At 33.5% G+C, this 23,696-nt stretch overlaps 2 protein-coding genes across 4 annotated transcripts; one reads left to right on the top strand and one right to left on the bottom strand.

Moving 5' to 3' along the window:
- Positions 1 to 52: 52 nt before the first annotated feature.
- LOC144858620 (uncharacterized) lies at positions 53 to 18,630 on the top strand. Of its 3 annotated transcripts, none has more exons than XM_078714704.1 (5): positions 53 to 149; positions 11,535 to 11,591; positions 12,477 to 12,533; positions 14,863 to 14,933; positions 16,000 to 18,630. In XM_078714704.1, the coding sequence occupies exons 3-5, from the start codon at positions 12,503 to 12,505 to the stop codon at positions 18,184 to 18,186; spliced, it is 2,289 nt and encodes a 762-aa protein (XP_078570830.1). In that variant the 5' UTR covers positions 53 to 149; positions 11,535 to 11,591; positions 12,477 to 12,502; the 3' UTR covers positions 18,187 to 18,630. The 3 variants fall into 3 exon arrangements, with proteins under 3 accessions (XP_078570830.1, XP_078570829.1, XP_078570828.1); XM_078714703.1 differs by having other exon boundaries at positions 59 to 149; positions 11,535 to 11,604; positions 14,863 to 14,930; XM_078714702.1 differs by having other exon boundaries at positions 59 to 149; positions 11,535 to 11,604.
- On the bottom strand, positions 5,317 to 6,111 carry LOC144834461 (uncharacterized). Its single transcript, XM_078689259.1, has one exon. The coding sequence runs from the start codon at positions 5,839 to 5,841 to the stop codon at positions 5,317 to 5,319; it is 525 nt and encodes a 174-aa protein (XP_078545385.1). The 5' UTR covers positions 5,842 to 6,111.
- Positions 18,631 to 23,696: the final 5,066 nt, after the last annotated feature.

Here is a 23,696-nt window from a genome sequence, read left to right as displayed (position 1 = left end):
AATGCTCGATCGTCGAAATGACACTCTGACCTTACTATATTTGTTATTAGCAGTTGACATTCGAGTGTGTGGTGGACGTGCAAACCATGAAAATAATGAATTCCTCACTTTACAACTTAGAGTCAAAATTTAAAAGTATTTTTGCCAAGGTATGATTTAATGTTTTAGGTATTCTTGTAATGGTCTAGGCGCCCGTCTAGGTATATAGACTAATCTTAAACAGTGACAAATTCTTCAACCTGGTCTATTATTATTAATATAGGCCTAGCCTAGGCTAGGCCTAGGCTATCCTATGCCCTCCTAGACCAGGCTGTTGTTGTGACTCTCTTGTCAGTGTAGTGAGAACGAACGGGTGCTGGTCAACCCGTACCCATGCCAACTCGTACCCAACTTCGCTAACTCGTACCCAAATAATTGGTCAACTCGTACCCACTTTGGCTATCCCGTACCCATAGGTAGAATCATGAAAATTTAAAATTATATAAATGCATTTTTTTATTATTTCATATTAAAGAGCCCAAAAAATGCTTTAAAATGACATGTCATAGAGCTATATAGAATAACGAGAAGTGAAGTTACGGGCTTTTTCAAGGCGCCAAAATCGGCACCTTTTGTAACGCATTTATAGTACAAAAAATTGTGTCCGGCTTTTTAATATGCATATAGATGGGGCCTATATGTTATAACACTACATTAATGATGTATTATACTGTAATGTAACTGATTTTGTTAACTCTTAAAAGTGTTTTTAAAAACCTGAAAGTATGATGTATTCTAGATACCGACAGTCTATATGAAAATGTTAGCATTAAAAATGGCCGCCATAATCCAAAATGGCTGCCAAAATTCAAAATGGCCGACAGCGACACAATTTTACGAGTGCATTTCATTTCTGACCACTACATCGGGGAAAAATTAATGATGCATTAAAAATGGCCACAATGCGAGAGAATATTAGCATTCAAAATGGCCGCCATAATCCAAAATGGCTGCCAAAATTCAAAATGGCCGACAGTTTTCACAATTTTACTTGGTGAATCACATTTCTGACCACTACATTGGAAAAAAATAATGATGCATTCAAAATGGCCACAATGTAAGAGAATATTAGCATTCAAAATGGCTGCCAAAATTCAAAATGGCCCACATAATTTGACTGTGATTAATTTGAGTCATAGAAGATATTGTATTTAACATTACATTCAACCAAAATCCAAGATGGCCGTTCAAAATGGCAAATAAATAAATTTAAGCAATCAAATTTAAAAGATGACCACCAGATTCAAAATGGCTGCTGTATCTGTTGTTTATTTAAATATTTGCACATTAATAGGTCATCCCTATAAACATAATGGAACAATCCAATATACTACAGTGAACATACAAAGAGTTGGATCATACTATTCATTTATAGGGGTGGCAAAATGGCAATACATTTAAATAACAACATTTCAATTTATTTAATGAAACTAATTTGACATGTAAACTCCACAATAATAAGATTTGAAACTAACCAGGTTTGAGATTTACATGCACCACTGAATTATGTACATAAATAATAAAATGATATATCTTTATTTTATTTCAGGATCACAAGAAAACCAAACTGCAGATTTAAGATCCATTTGAGAGCAAAATTCCATTTTTTTTAAATGACTGTTTTCCCTTTCTTTTTCTTCAAAAACCTTGTCTCAATATAAACTTCAAATTCTTCTTCTATAAACTTCAACAGGCATAAACTCATTCATATAGTATTTACAACATTAAATCTTTCGTATCTTATAATTCCCTTTCAAAATATAACCTCAGCAGGCGTAGCTCAATCATTAAACATTTACATACAAATAACAACATACATGTACAGTAATATGTAATTTTCCATAAACTTCAACTGGCATAAACTCATTCATATAGTATTTACAACATTAAATCTTTCGTATCTTATAATTCCCTTTCAAAATATAACCTCAGCAGGCATAGCTCAATCATTAAACATTTACATACAAATAACAACATACATGTACAGTAATATGTAATTTTCCATAAACTTCAACTGGCATAAACTCATTCATATAGTATTTACAACATTAAATCTTTCGTATCTTATAATTCCCTTTCAAAATATAACCTCAGCAGGCGTAGCTCAATCATTAAACATTTACATACAAATAACAACATACATGTACAGTAATATGTAATTTTCCATAAACTTCAACTGGCATAAACTCATTCATATAGTATTTACAACATTAAATCTTTCGTATCTTATAATTCCCTTTCAAAATATAACCTCAGCAGGCGTAGCTCAATCATTAAACATTTACATACAAATAACAACATACATGTACAGTAATATGTAATTTTCCATAAACTTCAACTGGCATAAACTCATTCATATAGTATTTACAACATTAAATCTTTCGTATCTTATAATTCCCTTTCAAAATATAACCTCAGCAGGCGTAGCTCAATCATTAAACATTTACATACAAATAACAACATACAGGTACAGTAATATGTAATTTTTCATAAACTTCAACTGGCATAAACTCATTCATATAGTATTTACAACATTAAATCTTTCGTATCTTATAATTCCCTTTCAAAATATAACCTCAGCAGGCGTAGCTCAATCATTAAACATTTACATACAAATAACAACATACAGGTACAGTAATATGTAATTTTCCATAAACTTCAACTGGCATAAACTCATTCATATAGTATTTACAACATTAAATCTTTCGTATCTTATAATTCCCTTTCAAAATATAACCTCAGCAGGCGTAGCTCAATCATTAAACATTTACATACAAATAACAACATACATGTACAGTAATATGTAATTTTCCATAAACTTCAACTGGCATAAACTCATTCATATAGTATTTACAACATTAAATCTTTCGTATCTTATAATTCCCTTTCAAAATATAACCTCAGCAGGCGTAGCTCAATCATTAAACATTTACATACAAATAACAACATACATGTACAGTAATATGTAATTTTCCATAAACTTCAACTGGCATAAACTCATTCATATAGTATTTACAACATTAAATCTTTCGTATCTTATAATTCCCTTTCAAAATATAACCTCAGCAGGGCGTAGCTCAATCATTAAACATTTACATACAAATAACAACATACAGGTACAGTAATATGTAATTTTTCATAAACTTCAACTGGCATAAACTCATTCATATAGTATTTACAACATTAAATCTTTCGTATCTTATAATTCCCTTTCAAAATATAACCTCAGCAGGCATAGCTCAATCATTAAACATTTACATACAAATAACAACATACATGTACAGTAATATGTAATTTTCCATAAACTTCAACTGGCATAAACTCATTCATATAGTATTTACAACATTAAATCTTTCGTATCTTATAATTCCCTTTCAAAATATAACCTCAGCAGGCGTAGCTCAATCATTAAACATTTACATACAAATAACAACATACAGGTACAGTAATATGTAATTTTCTATAAACTTCACCGGCATAAACTCATTCATATAGTATTTACAACATTAAATCTTTCGTATCTTATAATTCCCTTTCAAAATATAACCTCAGCAGGTGTAGCTCAATCATTAAACATTTACATACAAATAACAACATACAGGTACAGTAATATGTAATTTTCCATAAACTTCAACTGGCATAAACTCATTCATATAGTATTTACAACATTAAATCTTTCGTATCTTATAATTCCCTTTCAAAATATAACCTCAGCAGGCGTAGCTCAATCATTAAATACAAATAACATACAGGTACAGTACAGTAAACATCCAATTTAAACATAAAAAAACAAATCACCTACAGCCATATCAGCCAATACCTCTGCAACTGTTTGAACAGTTACATCCTTCTCTCCCTCAAATTGGCAAATGTACTCTACATCCTTTCCTGGCTCTTGTACACATTGTATAATTTCACCCTTACAGACATTATCTGTTGTCTCCGTTGACCATTTTTGTGTAAAACTGAAGCCTATGATAGAGTTGGGTTCTTGAATGATGTTACACAGTATCTTATTGTCTGCAGGTACTTCTACAAGTAACAAATCAATCAAATAATCACTCAGCTCCTGTTGTGTAGCCTTTGAGAATAATAACTTTCTTGGAGGATCACAGCACAGCATTGATGTTCTGAACTTTATCTGTGCTTTCAATACGGCAATAGCCCTCGTCTTCGTCATGCCTGCAACTCCCATGTGAACCTCATCTTCCTTTTCCCAAAAACCATTTGTAATTATCGATTCTATAATCTTCTCTTTGAACTCCCTACTATTCTGTTCTCTCTTTTCTATCACCTTTCTCGAATTCTCTAGCCTCTTCTTGACATCACTCATCAGTACTAATTCTTTCTCTCGGTCTTTCTTTCTGTCTTTCGCTGCATTCTTGGTTGCTTCAGAAATGATTTTATCCTTTTCTGCCCTTGATTTTCCTGTCAAAAAGTTTTCCCTCACCTTATTCAATTTAAACATGGTCTTGGCAGATACTTTGGCTGTAGATGCTGTACGAGACAATTGCTTTCTGGCATCCCATACTGCAAATACTCGTTCCCCAGATATGTTGTCGCTTGAACATGAACGTGCTTCAGTGCATAGGGCTTCAGATGGCTGATGATACTTACCTTCAGGAAGATGATCTTTCAGTTGACGCTTCATGACATCTAAAATTTCTGCAATGAGGACTTCCATAATTGCAGAAGTTGCATTATCACTAGAATGAGAGGCGCAGAGCTTATGATATTTGGTATCCTTTTTAACAGGTGAATTGAACACTGTCAAGTCTTGACCACGAACAGCTGTATTGGTGTCAAAATTCTCCATGTTGCTTATGGCTGTACAAAAGACATCATTTACTTCTAATATGGTATGCCCTTCCCCTAGCCATCGCATCCATGGCCCGGTAATGTACTTATCTATAAGCCCCAATGCCCTTAATCCTGGCATAATACATTGATGGGCTAGTGCATTGTTGACTGCAAAGTGTAAGCCATTCCGGGGCTTCATCATTTTACTGAAGAATTCCTGGATATGATCTGCATACATATACAGAAGTCCAGCATTAACAAAAAAAATATTAAATCGGTTGCCAACCCACCTAGGAAATAGCGTTGAATTCTCACCGCTCCCAAACCCCTTGCTTCTTAAATATTGGGGAAGTTCCTTTGGCAGTCCAGATGAGCTACAATGAAATAGACGATCTACTGCACGAATCAAAGCCTGCGTTTTGCTTTCACCTCTGTTTGTGTAAGGCATTTTTTCTTTATCAGCATCTATGTTCAGTGTCAGTTCGTGTTCCTTAATTTTTTTTCTGTTTGTCTATGTATGGTGTCAAGGGGGTGCATGGCACATCGAAATGAATTTATATTATGTCCCGCCAGTTCTTCCAATTGTCTGTCCACTGCATTGTTCGTCACACATCTATCCGTCATTGTGTTTGAAATGTTGTTTAAATCTACATCGACTTCTTTAACCATCTCATCAATACAATTGACATAATCCATGGCAGTCCCTCCTGCTGTTCCTTCTATCCCTAGTGTGTACGTGTTCTCTTTTGTTGCTAATTGCACCTCCACAAGATGACGTCCCGTCTTCGTTGTCCCATCATATTTTAGAGTTAAATCCTTGGCTTCTTTTAATTCGCATCGCATGTGCTGCTTAGCAATAGATTTCATTTCCGATGCCACTCTTTGCTGTGTGCTTTTTGAGGGCAATGCACCTTCTAGTTGGCAGGGTGTTACTGTTTCAACAATTCGTTGTATGGCAGGACCAACACTACCCTCTGCTACCCCTAATTCCTGTAAATACATGGACGCTTCTTTTATTACATAATTTATTTTACATCCCTCTCTGGTTGAAATAATAGTTGTATCTTGATCTTCTAATTCGCATTTGTCATTTTCTAAAACTGATATTTTTTTCTTTTGATTATTGACTGTAGCTAAAGACGATTTCAGTTGTTGCGTTAGCACTGCGGTGTTTATCTGAGGAACTTGATTATTTTTCCTTTTTTTCCTTGATTTTCTGACCCGGTTTTGAGCACTTAACTTCTTCAGTTGTACATCAACACGCTCATAACATCTCTGATAACTTTCCGCAGTTTGCTTCCATTTCTTAGCTTGTAATTTCCAATGAGAAATGGAGGCATTCTTCCTTCTAATATTTTGCAATAACCTTTTTGGTTTATTATTCACATTGCCAATCACTTTGTACATATTTTTCAGCTTCAGCCTTGCAGCAGTGAGAGAAACCTTTAAATCATCATTTTCTTTCCTCAGTTGCTGCATTTCCATCTCTTCAGCAGTTTTGTCCAGCTTTGATGCTTTAGTAGACCCAGCTTTTACAGGTTCTCGTTTGCGTTTTCCTACTACATTTGGTGGCTGGTAGATTTCCGCTATAAACTTTGCTAGTTTATCAGCATACCGCTTGTTTTTTTTTAGATTTTGTGTTTTCAGTTTTACAGAGTTCATGTTATTACGAATAGTATCAACTGCATATGTATTTCCATACATATTCGAAAAAACAGTAGCAACATCTTTCCAACTTTCTTTTGGACCAGGTTGTGATTTCATGGAAATCAATATTTCACAAATGATACCATTTGTCACAAGCTCAGGAGTCAGTTGATGCAATGCACCAACTGATGTCATTAGTGGATCCTTTTGTGACTGAAAAGGTTCCATTTCAACCAACTGTAGAGGAAAAAAAACAGTATATTTGATTGATGTTTTAAAATAAAATTATGTATGGAAAGTAATTACAGTCCATGTATAGAATATATTATATTTTTATCTTTTGCTATGACCAGATAATTCTTGATATACAAATTAGTCCTATGATTTATATAGGATTATTATAAATATATAGTTAGTACAATAGTAGAATTCATGCACATTGTTTAAAAATAAAGTGCTTATATTTAGGCCTGCAGTAGCTAGTACTACAATCCATGTGTGTATATTATAAAATGTTTTTTAAAGAAATAAATAGTAATTTAAAATCTAAAAAATGATAAAAGAAATATAAGTTAAAATAAAAACATAATATAAATACTTACAAAGTTGTGACTAAATCAGTGATACAATAATGTAAAAAAGATTGGTATTCTCAAAATTAAAAGTTGATATGATCAGTAAATTAAGATAATAAAAACACAAGAAACAATATTAAATTAATAATTATTTTATTTTATATTCAAAGTAATCAAAATATATTTAATTTAAATATTTATTTGCACATAAACAAACCACACCCCTACATGTACAATGGAACCGTCCACAGTAGTACAGCGCGCACGCGCAAACTTATTAAGCCTCTACACATTTGGATCGGACCACTTTTTGTAGGGGTGTCATTACAAATATAGTATAAAAACATAATTTAAGTAGGAAATATTATTTACTATTTCTATAAAAGTCTAGCATACATTACTAGCATAATCATATCACAAAATAATATTAATAATAATACAATATACTTGCAGGCAACTTTTATTTATCACAAAATTGCCTCGATGTGGACGATATTTCACCCGACCAAAAATGAACCCCATTTTGTTGGGCCACTTTACATGGTCTGTGCCTACATCAATCATGATGGCTACGATGTTTTTAAGTAGGTTAATAGTCATAGATATCATATTTCTAGGCCTTGACATTATATTCAGGTTAGTTTTTTTATAAATAGTCATCAAATGTGTGTTAAATATCTGAAATAGTTACCGTTTTTTAACAAGATGTCATTAAAAAATGGCTAGGCCAAAACGAGTCGGGTCTGCACTCGCCGACCACAACTATCATAATGATCGTTCTGATTATTGTCTGCTGGGCAACAAGGCCTCATAACATCAACAAAACTCTATATCAATACGCCTATACAATCCCATTGGCGCAGCGAAATAGTACGCTCTCGCGTGTGCAGTAATGGGACACACTTTTTCATCGCGCGTAGCGTTACATAAATAGCGCCCTCATAAAGTATGGTTATGATTCTACCTACCATGCAAACTCGTACCTAATTATTTGGCTTGTAGTTGACGTTGTACCAGGGAAGAGTTAAATTAACGCCGTGCGGCGTGGGTGGCTAAAAATACGGTACCGTATCCTAACTTCCGTTTGCTAAAGGTACGGTAAAATTGCATTACGTCATAATCAGCCAATGGGGTGCTGGTACGTGTGTGACGTCATCGTATAAAGGACTTTGGATTTTTTTTTCATATCGCGTCTGTAGAGATGCGTATCGGCGGCGCCAGGCTGCATGGATGTGTGTGCTGATTCTGTGACTCGGCCCCGGGGCTAGGGTAGAGGGCACGCTACCCGGACATTGTTGATACTCGGACACCTGATACTGTTTACTTATGAATATGTAAAAAATATTGACCAATCAAATCATTTTCTTCATGAATTATTCATTACCGATATCACGGTATGATTGAGTGAGTGGCCGAGCGGTTAAGACAGTGGAACCGTAATCACGTAGCCATAACATCGGCAGGGGTTCGAGGCTCACTCACTCCATGGTTCTGGTGGTAGAACGAGTCTTCTCGGATAAGGACTATAAACCGTAGGTCCAGTGTACACAACTTGCTCGTGTGCACTTTAAAGAACCTAGTACATCTTTCGAGACGAGTAGGGGGTTACCCCGGTGTATTAGTACATCACAGCCACTGATCACCAACTGGGCCCACTGGGAGATCAGTCTTTGACTGAAGAGGTCACCCAGTATAAAGATAAAACAAAACAAAAAAACAAAAACGTCGCTGGGTAACCAAAAAAAATTACAATTTTCCATGAACATCGCTTCTAAAACCAGTAATTTATGTGAGGTCAAGTTCAAGGTCACGCATGATTTTGGGTTTTTAAAGAAACTTATAAGGTCATAGGTCTATAAAATCTACACCAAAATTATTTAAAATGTGTAAAAGTAACCCAAAATTTGATTTTAATAGTTGGTTCTTAACTCTTACTTCGTTGTTAAAAAAAAAAAAAATGGCTGCTACACGTGGATATGGCTGATAGAGGGCTTCAAATACCAAGAACCAAAATGGTACCCTGTTTTAGAAGTCGGACAGTAGGTGGCGCTAGATATAAAAACATGTAATTAATCACTAAAATTAATTAGTGGATCGCATTTTTTAAAGTAATTCAATATCTCTATAAAAATCAAATATTATAAATAATTTTTTGTAAATATAAAGAATAAAATAATTATATTTGTATATTTAAAAAAAAAAAAAAAATTTTTATTGAAAAGATGTGAAATATAAACAAAACATTGAGGGCGTCCGAGTACCAAAAAACGCGTCCGAGTACCGATCCTTGAAGGCCTAGGTAATCGAGGGCCCTTCTAGATATGAATTTAGTTGTTGTTTTGGGCGACACTAAATTATTTATTACACTTATATTTCTAAGTTTCTATTAAAATTCTAAAAGTTTGTCAAAATGTACAATTTTAGCAATTGTGTACATTTATAGTGTTATTGTCTGAGTACCGCACCCCTTACCCTAGACCTAGCAATGTTGAATCCAGAAGTTTAATAACGGGCGACAACGTCGATGCTGTAGTAATAGAGTAAGTTCATGTAGTTGGTGGACGTTACATAAAGCGTTTAAAACATGCACTCAATCTCAAATATTTCATTATTAGGGATAACGATGCCAAATTAAAAGTTGTTATTTTTCAATTTAAACTGTTAGTATTTTGTATCAATATTCCAATAAAGAAAGAATTACGAAAATCTGACTTGTTGTTTTCTAAATATAGGGTCTAAAACATCGCCGAAAATGATCGTTGTATGTACTACGCAGTTTTTCGCTAAAATAATTACATATAATTACGTTTTATAGTAATTTATTTTATATAACAATATTGGAAATATCAATAAAATGTGTTACTAAATGTTTGTAAAATATATAAAGTTGTTTATTTTAACGAAATTTGTACAAATTCATTGCTCTAAATTTGACTTCATGGTACACGCGAGAGAAAACATTCCGCTGTGGGTGATTCGCGTCCACCAATCAAACAGCCAGAATCCAAAATAATTCAACCGTGAGCTTGGCCGATCGCGGGAAAGCTCAGCTTTGATTGGCTTACGATGACATCATATCACAAAATGGTGGTTTTGTAGTTGAGCCTCACGTAATTTTCACAATTTTGTTTCAAAAATGAAATAAATGGACATTCTTTATGGTATGTGTGATTTTTCTCTAAAAGATTTGAATAATAAAGGCTTCATATCGAGAAAAAAGTTTTTTTGGCACTTTCTCAGAGAAAAAAGCACATGGCATGTAGAACTATATTATCTTGGCATAGGAAGACAAACAAATCCCAGGTCATGAGAGGCTCAACTACAAAAACAAGGTTGAATAGGGTAAGGTCACTGGACCGTTCGAAGGTTTTTGAGTAAACAATCTACCGCGTATGGTCGTACGCGCTAGATAATATGATATTTGAACTACATTTTTTACATGTTTGGTTGGATGTAATGGAAATAAAAAATTGTTGATCTGATGTAATGATATGTAAATAAACAAACACTCAAAAGAATTATGTTTACAGTTCAATAATTTATTTTCAGAATAATAATACATAAAAATGTGTTTACCAATGGACAAATATTCGCGTCAACAACATAGCTCGCATGGTAACGTACGCAGAGTTGAATCGTGGCAAAAACAATGGAGTCAACTCTCGTTAACCCTAGCATTATACAACATATAGCAATAGTATTACAATCCGATATAGCCAAATTAGAAAAATTCAATGTTGGAAATTGTGTTGCATCTAGTTCATTTGTCCATATGAGGGTTTTATTTTTATTCCAAATGGCCTATTTAGACCTATATTTTTTATTAAACTTTGTTTACAGATGGTGACCATAAACAACAAGCAAATGCGGACATTAAAGGGGCCCTCAAATACTATGATTTAGACAGTAGCCCCAGGACAGAAATCAGCGCACACATGCAGCTGGCCACAGCCTGGCACCGCTTTCTCTACACAAACAAACTCATATAATGAGGCTATAGGTTATAGTACGTAGTAGGCCTCTTTTGAAACAGTTTTCTGTATTCTAGAATTAAAATCAACATGTTTTGGCTTTTCGATAATAGCAGACGTAGGATACATTTAGTTTTTGTCACACACGACGGCGATAATAGCGATAAATGAAGCATAAAGAAAAGGAGCAGTTGATCACTGATTCGCGATAAAACAAATCCAAAGTCCTTATACGATGACGTCACACACACATACCAGCACCCCATTGGCTGATTATGACGTAATGCAATTTTACCGTACCTTTAGCAAACGGAAGTTAAGATACGGTACCGTATCTTTAGCCACGGCTGAATTAGAGTCAAGTTTAAATATGTATGCAATACATTACAACTTCTATATTTTTGTAAATGCAATAATTTTAGCCTTTGGCTACATTTTGTATTTATACCCGAATAAAATAAATTAACTACATTCATATCATACTTTTAATTGTTTTTTAAAGTATAATCAGCCATTCCCAGATGATGATGAAATTGACCTGAATACGCTCGATGTTACAGTAGGTAACAAAGGTGAGTGCTAACTAATTTACCATATTTATTCGAATAAACACCCCCCCCCCACCCCCCTCAAAAATATGCCCCTATAGATTAGAACACCATTTGGAATAAATGTCCCCTTGAATAAACGCCCGGGGCTTTATTTCTTTCATCGAATAAACGCCTTTGTATTACAACACATTTCTATTTATAGTAGAATTCATTGATTGACATGATCTACAATCTACTAAATATTTTGATACAATTTCTATTGATATTAATTGTGTTATATTTGTTCACATCTAGAGAGTATTTATTGATTATACACATTACCATATTACACTAAAAAAATAAACACCTCCCTCGATAAAATTATTTTATCATTTTATGAGGTAGATAATTTTTTTGTAGGTCAAAGTTTTAGTTAAATGAATAATTATAATTGATATTACCTAGAGATACGGTACCATATCTTACCTTCTGGCTGCTAAAGGTACGGTAAATGGCATTACATCATATCATGGCTATCCAATAGGAATGATGATTTGTTTGTGATAATGTAATAATGTTGCAACGTCAGCAGCTGGCCGTTATTAGTGCTAGACCCTGACTGGGGTTAACTTAACATAGGGCAGGCCTTATATACGACTTCAATAAGGATGGGAGAAGACATCTTCGATATGAAATGCAGCCATCTCCTCAGTCATACATTGATCTAGACTAATTTTGTAAGAACATTTTAATGCAAAAATTATCGCTATGTCTGTTGGGTTGAGGACAATATATTTTAAACATGACAGAATATCCAATAATACAACATACAGCATCAACTCCCTATTATTTGTATTCGCACTGTTGATTTATGTTTTACTGTATGATGGAACTTACATTTGTTTATAACACAGGTCATCTGACGAAAATACAAATAAATATGGGCTTTGGATCTTTTACTTTTCAATCAGGTATTCAACCTTTTATAATAAATTACTACTATAATTGGTATTGATGTTTTTGATAATGTAACGAACTAGGATGCAACACAAGGACATAAGCGCAACATAAGTGATTTGACCAATCATGATGGATTGTTATATAGAGTTCTGCGGTGCTGACGTCACGATGGTAGGTGGCACTGCGTGGTTGCTAGCCAACCAAAAAATGCGTTCAACCTGCCTGAGTGACTCTCAGGTCATCATTGGTTTGGAATAGGCTTATTAAAGTAGTCATTTTAAAACTTAATAATTTTTAATAAAAACAAACTAAAATTTCAAAAGATCACTAAATAGTTGTTTTTAATGATCTATTTATTCTTCAACTACAGTTTAAGTTAAAAAAAATCAAGCTAAGATACAAAATTTGATAGAAATACAGATCTATACAGTTTATCAACATAGTAGCGTTGAACGCATTTTTTGGTTGGCTAGCAACCATGCAGCGCCCTCTATCGTTGTGATGTCACACCGCAGAACTCTATTGTTCTGCGGTGTTCATTTCATTTATTTCGTCTTGCATATAACAAAAAATAACAAACAATAGAGAGAGACAGGATTCCCAAAAGCAAACTAAATCAAACTATCAAGTGGGTCTCCAAAGCAAAACATAATCATCCCACAATAAAATACAAAATTACAACATTTAAAACAACGTGAAGATTTAAAAGTACAAATATCTATACAATAATTACCCTAGACATTTTATTATAATTTATGTTATATTATTATTATTATAATTATAACTGTTATTATTATTACAGCATTATAGATATCAAATGAATTTAACAAATTATTATCAAACGTTTTTCCTTCACTAAAGTTACAATTATTCGTGGATTAATGGCCGATAGTTGTAAAAGAATAAAAGGAAATATTTTGCTTAAAATAACATTTTAATTCATTTATAAATGAGCCTAAGCTAATCGGGAGCGTATTTCTAAGATCCTGAGGCAACCTATCCCATGAGCGTTGAAACTGCTTAAATGTAGAAAATTTAGAGTTGTCAGTCCTACCAAGCTTGTGAACAAATCTTAGATCATTGTCACGCCTGAGCTTAAACTGAAATCAAAAATTTTAAAATTATATTTGTTATAGAGACATTTGGAAACAAAAGAAATCAATAGGTAATTTATACGACCATCAAAGGACGGAAGACCAAGAACTCTAAGTCTCTGCTCATAAGACAGGGTGCCCCAGGATTTAGGTAAACATACCCTGGTCATGCGGCGTTGAACCCTCTCTAATGATTCAATCTCTCCCTTTCGATATGGAAACCATGCCGGCATCCCATAATCCATAATAGGTCTAACAAGAGCATTAAAAAGCTTCGAGATAACGATGTGGTTTCTAAAACGCACGACCTTCATGATAAAACCCAGAAGCCTGGACACCTTAGCCTTAGCATTTGCGATGGGTACCCCATTCAAGCTTGTGTGTAAAGGTAATTCTAATATATTTAAAACACTCCACCCTCTCAATAACGTTCTCCCCAATTAGATAATTAATTGCACTGTTCTTAAGTTTGGCTGATCTAGTAAACCGTATGTGCTTACATTTAATAGGATTAAACGGTAATTTATTAAGAACACTCCAATTATTAATTTCGTTTATGTCGTTCTGCAATGCAGCACTATCTCCGGTGGATCTTATTGCCCTGTAGACAGCTACATCGTCGACATAAAGTAAAATATTCGATTCAATGGAGGAAAAGTCTAAAGTAAATAAAAAAAAACAAAACCGGGCTGAGTACACTACCCTGCGGGACTCCCGAGGAGACAGGACAACTGTATGACAGGGCACCCCTAAACGCAACTCTTTGAGACCTACCCAATAAAAAAATTCCGCCACAGATCCCAAGACGGTGAAGCTTCTCAAGGATTAGCGAGTGGCAGACCCGATCAAATGCCTTGCTAAAATCCAAGAACAGGGCATCAATGGGAGGGGGTTTGCGTTCATCCAAAATATCAGACTAATGGGTGTATGCAGTGGCAAGGAGAGTTTGACAAGACCTGCCGTAGACAAACCCGTGCTGTTGTGAGGACATCATACCGTGCAAGTTAAGGTGGTCGATTAGATTTGTACACACGATTCACTCAAGTATCTTACCCACAACACTACATAGCGAAATCGGACGATAGTTGTTAATAACTTAATTGTTTGTCATTGGTGAACTCACTTTTGTTGCGTCTACGTCCTTGCATTGTGTTGCTAGTAGGAACCATGCTTTAATAACACTACAAATTTTAATTATTGAACATAAAGTTGACAAATTAACATACACCAATCTTAATTCTTCCAGGTTGTGATTCTACAAAAGAAAGTACAGACTCGGCTCTTGGTAGTACAAACTACTCGGACAACAATGATGTAGTAAGACTGTCATTATTATCAAGTTATTACTGTAGTTTAGAAATCCGAGACAATAAAACTCAGACTGCTATCGGAAATATATTTTTTATAAGAATGACACTCCGAGAGTGCATACCTCCGCCTACTGTAAAATTCTCCTACATACTGTAAGATTTCACAGAGGAAAAAATATATATTTTAAATTTGTGTCTTAATGCTGTGTGTGATTAGGCTAATTTCACTACAACCATGTGTATGCAAATTGGTTATGTAAGCAGCCTTTCAACTAACAATACTTTCAGTTGACTAACAATAGAACAGCAACGGCAAAAACAAACGGGTGAATTTGAAAAGAAATAGGTATCAAAAAACCTGTTAATCAAATTATGTTTTAAAATTACAAATCACAAATTATAACTCTTGCCTCTTGTACAAAAATGAAGTAGTTCTCGAGAAAATGAGAACAAAATAAAAATACAGCCTGCTCGCCGGCTTCTTCGCATGTCTGAAAAAAGTACTAAAAATCATTATCATAAGTTCAGGATAGTGAGAGAATGATATGCATTTTATAAGCATAAATAAGCTTTTTTTTTTCAAAATGTCTATTCAGAGGGACTACGGGGGAGTACTATAACTTCTAGGGATAATGATGCAATAAAATATTTTTAAAATATAGGGCCTGAAACATTGCCGAATAGGATCATTTTTTAGCCATGTGAACGAGGTAAACAAATTATGTTGTTGGTGAATTCACGAAAAAGTTTTCGAAATAATAATTGCATATCAAATTCCTTTTTTTGGTAATTTATTTTATACATTATTATATCAACATTGGCAATATCAATATATACAAAATATATATTAACAATCATTGGTTTGAACTAAGATGAGATGTTTCGGCCCACAAAGTTTGGTCCGGGTCGAATCATCTCGGGGCCGAATTGTCCCAGATTCCAGTCTTAAATTTATTGACAGAGGGGGATTTTATACCTCGTTCACAAGGTAGAGAATTAATATTAATGTGAAATACGTTATTACATAATAAAATTCATCTCATTTTTTAAAAATAAAATGTTTTCTTTTTTAGAATACTTCTGATGAAAACTATTCATTAGAAAATAGTAGTTCTGGTGAAGATTCTGATGGTAGTGGCCCAGCACATCAGACGCCAAAAAGAAAGAGATACTGGATAAAGAAAAGGCAAAACGATAAAAGTAATCTCATACACCCACCTGAAACAACACTACATGTTGGAAGTAACTCATTAGAAGATGTCCAGTATTATACTAATGAGTCTGAAGACAAATATTTTTATAGCAGGCATTTCAATGAGGGAGACGCTTTTAAAGATAGCGATACACTGTCTAGAAAAATACCATCGATTCGTGTAGAAACAAGGCAATTTGTTGAAACTGTTCAATCCTTCATTTTGGAAGGTCCAGACTCATCTTTTTCTTCAGATGAGGAAGAAATGGAGATTACTAATGATGATGTCATTGAGTGCAGTACTTTCAGACTCAGTAGTCTAAATTTGCCATTAGCATCTCAAATCTGGGGAAGCCGTTCTGGTACAGGTGTCTCCAAGCAAAGTACAATGGACACGACATACACAGTTGATGGTTCAGATATGAAATGTAACTCTGTTTTTAATAAACCAAAGTTCATGCAAAGTAAAACATCTGGTTATACTGGTATGGAATGTGGATCAATTTCCGAAGTATCAAATCAATTTCGTAATGTTCCTCAGAGACCCGTAAACAAATCTGTTTTAAGTAAACCTGACTTTTGCCATGAAAACAAATTAAAAAATATGTTTCCAAAGCGTGATTTTAAATTAGATGTAACCTTTAAAAATAGTGAAATTGTTGAAAAACAACAAACTAAACCATTTCAATGTTTTGTTCAATCTTTTGGGAAGCATGATTCTACAAAGTGTGAGAAATCATCTATAAATGTTTCCAAACCTGAAAGATTGAAGGATATGCCGAATTCCCTTTTAACGCCAAAAAGTAAAATTCACCTAAATTTACAGCTAACAGCTCCAGCAACCCCAGGTTGCACTACTGAAGAGATTATACAGTTTATGAACTCACCACTTGAAGTTCTTATGGAACAGAATAATGCAAGAGCTGCTCTTGAAAAGTCTTCTAGAAAGCACTTCTCTTTTTCCCCAGAACCTGCAACAGCTGAATCTCTGGATACTGAATCAGTGGATGTAGAAACGGCTTTTGCCACTCTTGTTTCTTCAATCGAAGACCAGGAAGTGGGTATTAAAACACCAAATCGACTTCCTCGTAATCAATGTGCTAAACGGTCTCCAAGATTACTTATCTCACCTTTTAACAATTTAATTGTGAAGTCGCCAAGAAATTGTAAGAGAAAGATTGAAAACAGTAAAGATTTTAAAGCAACATGTAAGAATATGATTGAAAGGAAGTTTAATGATTCAGATGATAGAATAAATCCAATTGTTATATCAGATGATGACAGTTCAGATGCTAAAGCTTTGACTTGTAGCATTAGTGCACAGAAAAATACAATTTTAACCACACATAAGCCTAGACATGATGGTAGTACTAGTGTCAAAAGCAATCGGCTAAATATTAATAATTCAAATGAGAAGGATGTTTGGTGGGTGAAGAAACCTTCTTTGCCAATAGAAGAAACCAGGGTGATTAAAATGGCTGCCAGAAGTACTACCAGTAGTAACATTAAGACAGAAGAGATTTATGCAAACAATACATATTCATGGTTCGTAAACAAGCACCCAGATGAATCAAGCATTGATGTCAGTAATGTAAGTATGCTGTCTGTCATTCATAAAATCAGTCCTGAACGATGTCAAAGTTCATCAGTTGACCCAGTTTCTTATAAGAATGATGTACTTCAATCACCAAAATCAATTCGTATCCCATCAAGAACATCTCCAAGAAAACGGACTCCTTCCAATTCCACTCTCAAGACATCAACTTTACCATGTGTTCGGACATCAACCCCAAGGAAATCAAAACCAAAGTCGTTTCATAGCCGCGTTTATTATCAAATTCAACCCAAACCAATCGCAAAGAAAATACCCAACAGCAAATCTAATTTAAATTCAGTTTCATCTATTTCCAAAACTAGCAAAGAGAAGAAGAGCTCCCAAGGGAATTTAAAATCCATAAAACAGGGAAATTCTTCAAACATTTCTTCTAAGAATTTATCAGCTTCATTTTCTTGCTTAGGTCTTGGTCTATGCGAGAAAGCATTCTGTTTTAATTGTACATTTAGCTAATATGATATTGTGTGTTTGAGTAGCAAGTCTACTTTTGGTAGCAAGGCATACATTTATAATTTGGTTTGATCTACAAAGTTGATTGTGAAACAGCATTGTAGATCAAATTTAATGACAAAAAGAATCATCATTTCAGGACCACCATGGATCTATTTTCAAGTAACGTTAAATAAATTATTTTGATTTTGATGATCCTGAAACATTGATACTTTTTTTTTAAAATTGAAATATTATGTTCCATAGAATAAACAATTAATCCTGCTACCAAAGACAGTGTTCTCCAATTTCAAGTATTTCAAGAAATTTAACTGTAAATATGTGTTTTTTAATACATACAAATTTTAAAAACATTTCTTAATATTGACAGTTTTAAAAAGTTTTTGTACATGATTTCAATAAAATATTTAAATATATTTAGTCTTGCATCTTTTAAATATTGTCCCTGGAAGTTTACAGATTACTTAAAAACAAGAACATACCATCCACGTGTACTAGCCAAAACAAGTAAACAAATCATTTAAACATAATTTAATTAAACCATCTTAAATACTGATGATATACTATTGCCTTGCCCATAGTAAAAAATATATCACAATCGGCATTAAAAAAAAATTATATAATCAGTCAGAAAACATAACATTTTAGCAGTTCAAAAAGTTACGCTTATTAAAAAAAAAATCTATATAAAAACTACACTGAGCAAAAATCCTGATATCTGACTGTATTTGAACCCAAGAAAGTTTCCAACCTGGGATCAGCATGCAAGCATAATTAGGTTGTATATGCATTATCTTTTCATGGTGCGCAATCAAAATGTATGCGGTCTACGCGCAATTTATCGAAATCACGTTTGTATTATAATTAAACCAAATTTGTAACTCATAAATTTCAGGTCATATGTTATGATATAACAATACAAATATGTGCGTAGCGCATATAACGCATGCGTACACGTGCTTACAATTTTTAAAATCGTCAACATTTAAATTTTTTAAATGAAATTAGAGTGCGTTTCAGGCAATTTTTAGCGTTTAAAAATTGCCATGAGCGCATAATTTTGCATGCGCACTGCGCGTTAAACTATAATGCACACTCTTTTTGCATGATTTTTGTTTTATAACCTTTCTTTAGCAATTTTATTCACTTTTCAACTTAAAACCACGTTATACGATCATGTTAAAAGTGACAGGCTATGCATGTGTAATATTGTATTAGGAAGAAGATATCTTAAATTACATAAATCCACTAATAATTTTATATTTAGTAAATTTTAATAGTGTCTTGTAGCCATGGAAACTGGGAGAAACCTTGAAATTTCACATAAAATGAGCAAAAACAAAAGTTTTGATTGATGTTATTTTTTGTAGAAAAAAGCAACGGATTTGATACTGCATGAAATTTTTATCTGTTATTAACCATATTAGGCAGTAAAAATAAAATGAGGCGGATAACCAATAATAACAAGAAACACTACAATTACAAGGGCTTATAACCAATAAAAAAATAAATAAAGATTGTGACAAAATCAATAAGGTTATATGCATGATAATGTATATAACCTAATAACATTTAATGGGTGAAATACATAATATAAAAACATTTGAAACATGCATAAAACAGTATATAAAGTGCACGTATAAAAATCAAAGAACAAATAAAAGTGGAATCAAACATATTGCACAAGAAAAATACATAAAAATACAAATTTAGCTAAAATTTATCTACAAATTTAAAAATTCAATTAAATAAGAAATTGATAATTTATTTACAAGATTATGAAATTTGATATAATTAGAAAATGTGGAAATTATGGAGTTATTAAGTGATTGACAGTAATATTATATTTATTTGTACATATTCACATATTATGTTAATTTATTTATACATCTTCACAAAATTTCTTTAGTTTACTGAATTAAAGTCTATCTCTCATTAAGGAGGCGTGTAAGATAAAGCATAGGGCTATTATAGTATCGGTTTGTTTTACATAGGGGCTCAACAAATTCTTTTCTATTCCTAAGTCTATAACAGAAAGCTCAGGGTTTCTAATAAACCAATCCTTGAATTTATTTGATGTAATACAATCTGGCAAAGAAGCAAATTTACGACATATATTTTCGCGGTGTTCATCTAGTCATTTAATATTCTAAATTTTAAAGGCCAGGTGCAGGCAAAAAATTTCTATTGATCATACATTCCAATAATTATCGATCTATAGTTTCTCCTATGTTTCATCATTTTTGGGATTTTATTTTTGTTACATGAGCTTGTTGAAAATAAGCACTTTCTTATCAGTGGGGGGATAGTTCAAATTACACAGTAAAATCTCTATTCTTTTGTACACAAATTTTGTAAATAGAGAGGCATTTTAAAAAGCTATGAAAAATAAACGGTGTGGTAAAAAATGTTATCAGATGACTAAATATAGGTAATATAACTTGAATATTACATTTCTGGTATTTTTATTGAACTTCAGATTTTTATTTCATTGCTATAGCAAAAATTATCCACCGTATATCCACCATCTTTTTTCACCTTCTAGGGAGTCACCAAACATGTTATTACATTAGGTTAACTACCTAACTACTGAAAAAAAGTCTTCCTGGTTTTTATGGAAGAATTTTGTCAAATTTTGTATTTGACCATATTAAGGGAAATTCATATTTTTTCGTCTTGATTTCTGTTACAAATATTTGATTATGTACAATTAACCAAATATTATATTTAAAATTCATGCCTGTACCTGAGCTTTAAGGGAAGTGTTGTAGTCTTGGTAATCTTTACCCAATATTATCTTACATGCACGTTTTTGCATGGATTCTATGGCAAAGGCAAATTACTGGAAAAAATGACAATGCTGTGGGTATCAGTGGCTGGATCTCAATGGAGATACAAAAAAAAAGCGAAAAGCTAAATCAAAACGATAAAGTAAACAGCCAGAAAAGTTGGCAGAGCTTTCGGGCAGCACTAGCCCTTCATCAGTGCAAGTATATTTATATATGTATATATGGATCTCAATGGAGATACAAAAAAAAGCGCCAAAAGCTAAATCAAAACGATAAAGGGTGTATGTATGCGTGCGTGCATGACATGCATGTATGTATGTATGTATCTATATGTAAATTATGGTTAATTCTGACATAGGCGAGCACAATGGAAAAACTTCGGGACAAATCTCTGCCTTGGATACCTACCTGATCTAACTCAGATGTACCGCGAAATGTAAATTTGATAACATTAGTTTTCACTATTACAATATTGTTCCATATTTCTATCTTAGGAAGATATTATAAAGAGTTTTTTAACAAAATTTCTGATTTAATCGGTAGATTTTCAATTCAATTTCAATTGTACGCGGGTCGAAGTAATTTCCGGGTTCACGATGAATTCACATGTTCACCTTGCAACTACCTGGTTTTAACTAAGTTGGCCGTTAGTGGATAGCCATTTAGTTTTTTGTTTATTTTCGGATCGGACCGCGCGTGTACAGTAGTTAAAAATAAAAATTATACTGCAAATTAATAAAGATCAAATTAAATATACGCCTTAAAGCATCGGAATATATTGTGGGGAATAGTATTATAAAATTACATAGGGAGATCTGATGTGAAATCCCGATAGCCGAGCCGAGTTTTATTGAGTAAGCTGGCAGGAATAACTGTAGACTATCTGTGTCCTGTTAGGACCGGGGTGTCTGCCCATGTTGCAAGCCGTCTAAAACGTCTTCCTTCTTGGGCCGAAACGGCCCACTCTGTCACGGAAGTTAGTTTCAAAAGATGTTTAAATGAAATAATGTATTATTAGGATGGCATTTATTTGAATAAACGCCTCCCCAATGAAACATCACTTGGAATATAATCGCCCCTCACCCAACCCAACTATCTAATAAACGCCCATCCACATTTTATACACACAATATTGTATTATATTTATAATAACACAATTATACTATTTGTAGTAGAATTCATCGCACTGTTATTACAATTTACCAAGCATTTGTTATTCTTTTTACCACTTTTCAGTTTTCAGGATTTTATTTGATTATATATGTTACCATATTATTAAAACTAAAAAATAACAAAACATATCCCTCGAATAAGCACTTCCCTCAAATGAACTCCGCCTCCCCACCTCCGCCCTATAAGGGCCCTACCAAAAAATAAACACTATTATATTTTAAAATGTTCTAAGAAAAACAGAGTAGGTTTAGTTTTACGAATGTTACGCATTTTCAATAATGGTAACTGGAACGTACAAGGAGAACGTCCTTTTTACCCGAGTCATTATCATTCCGAGAACCATCGTCTACACTTCCTAGAGGGGGAGCGAGCGAACAGGCACAGAATAAATTCTAAACCGCCCGGTGATATACTGAAATTTAATTAATTAATTTGAAACGATAAAAATGAGGAAATCTGTGAGAATGAGAAAACCGAGATTCGAACCCGGAACATTCTGCTTGATACGCAGATGTCGTAACCATTAGACCACTGGGGCTTTCATGTTATTATTGTTCAAACCTGATTGGATAGCGACTCTTTAACATTCTCGGTGTGGTAGTACGGCGGAACAGCACTAGTCCCTCAATTGTACGCACGTGCAAATTGATACGCTCATCTGTCAGTATTTTATTTACGAGGTGGGATCTCAGAAGACATACTTTTATATATATAAACATCACAGGCACAGAATAAATTCTAAATATACTGAAATTTAATTAATTAATATATATAATACAGTATATAAATCCAAAGGCAAATTACTAAAAAAAATGACAATGCTGTGGGTATCAGTGGCTGGATCTCAATGAAGATACAAAAAAAAAACGATAAAGTAAAACAGCTAGAAAAGTTAGCAGAGCTTTCGGTCAACACTAGCCCTTCATCAGTGCAAGTGAAGGAATTTGGATAACGTCATAGCATAAGAACTGGCAAGTGCTTATACAGTATATACATATACCGAGAATGTTAAAGAGTCGCTATCACGGATTTCCTCAGATCATCTTATCGCTTCAAATTAATTAATTAAATTTCAGTATATCACCAGGCGGTTTAACATTAATTTTCTATGCCTATGTGTTTATATATACAAATAAATCCAAAGGCAAATTACTGAAAAAAATGACAATGCTGTGGGTATCAGTGGCTGGATCTCAATGGAGATACAAAAAAAAAGCGAAAAGCTAAATCAAAACGATAAGTAAAACAGCCAGAAAAGTTAGCAGAGCTTTCGGGCAACACTAGCCCTTCATCAGTGCAAGTGAAGGAATTTGGATAACGTCATAGTATAAGAGCTGGCAAGTGCTGCCTGGGTGGACAGGAATAAAAGAAATACAACAAAAGGGGGAAGGGTGGAGTCTGAATAAGAGTAGAAAACAAAGAAGGTAGCTTGGTAGAGATATAAACAATTTTGGAATGAAACTAAAAAACAGCTTAAATGGTGGTTAATATGTAGTTATATATATATATATATACATACACACACGCACGCACACCCACACATATACAAGA

This window comes from Antedon bifida, chromosome 2 (genome assembly GCF_963402885.1).
Source record: "Antedon bifida chromosome 2, ecAntBifi1.1, whole genome shotgun sequence".
Lineage (NCBI taxonomy): Eukaryota > Metazoa > Echinodermata > Crinoidea > Comatulida > Antedonidae > Antedon > Antedon bifida.
The sequence above is the reverse complement of the archived record's forward strand: the minus strand, read 5'-3'. Positions and strand labels throughout refer to the sequence as shown.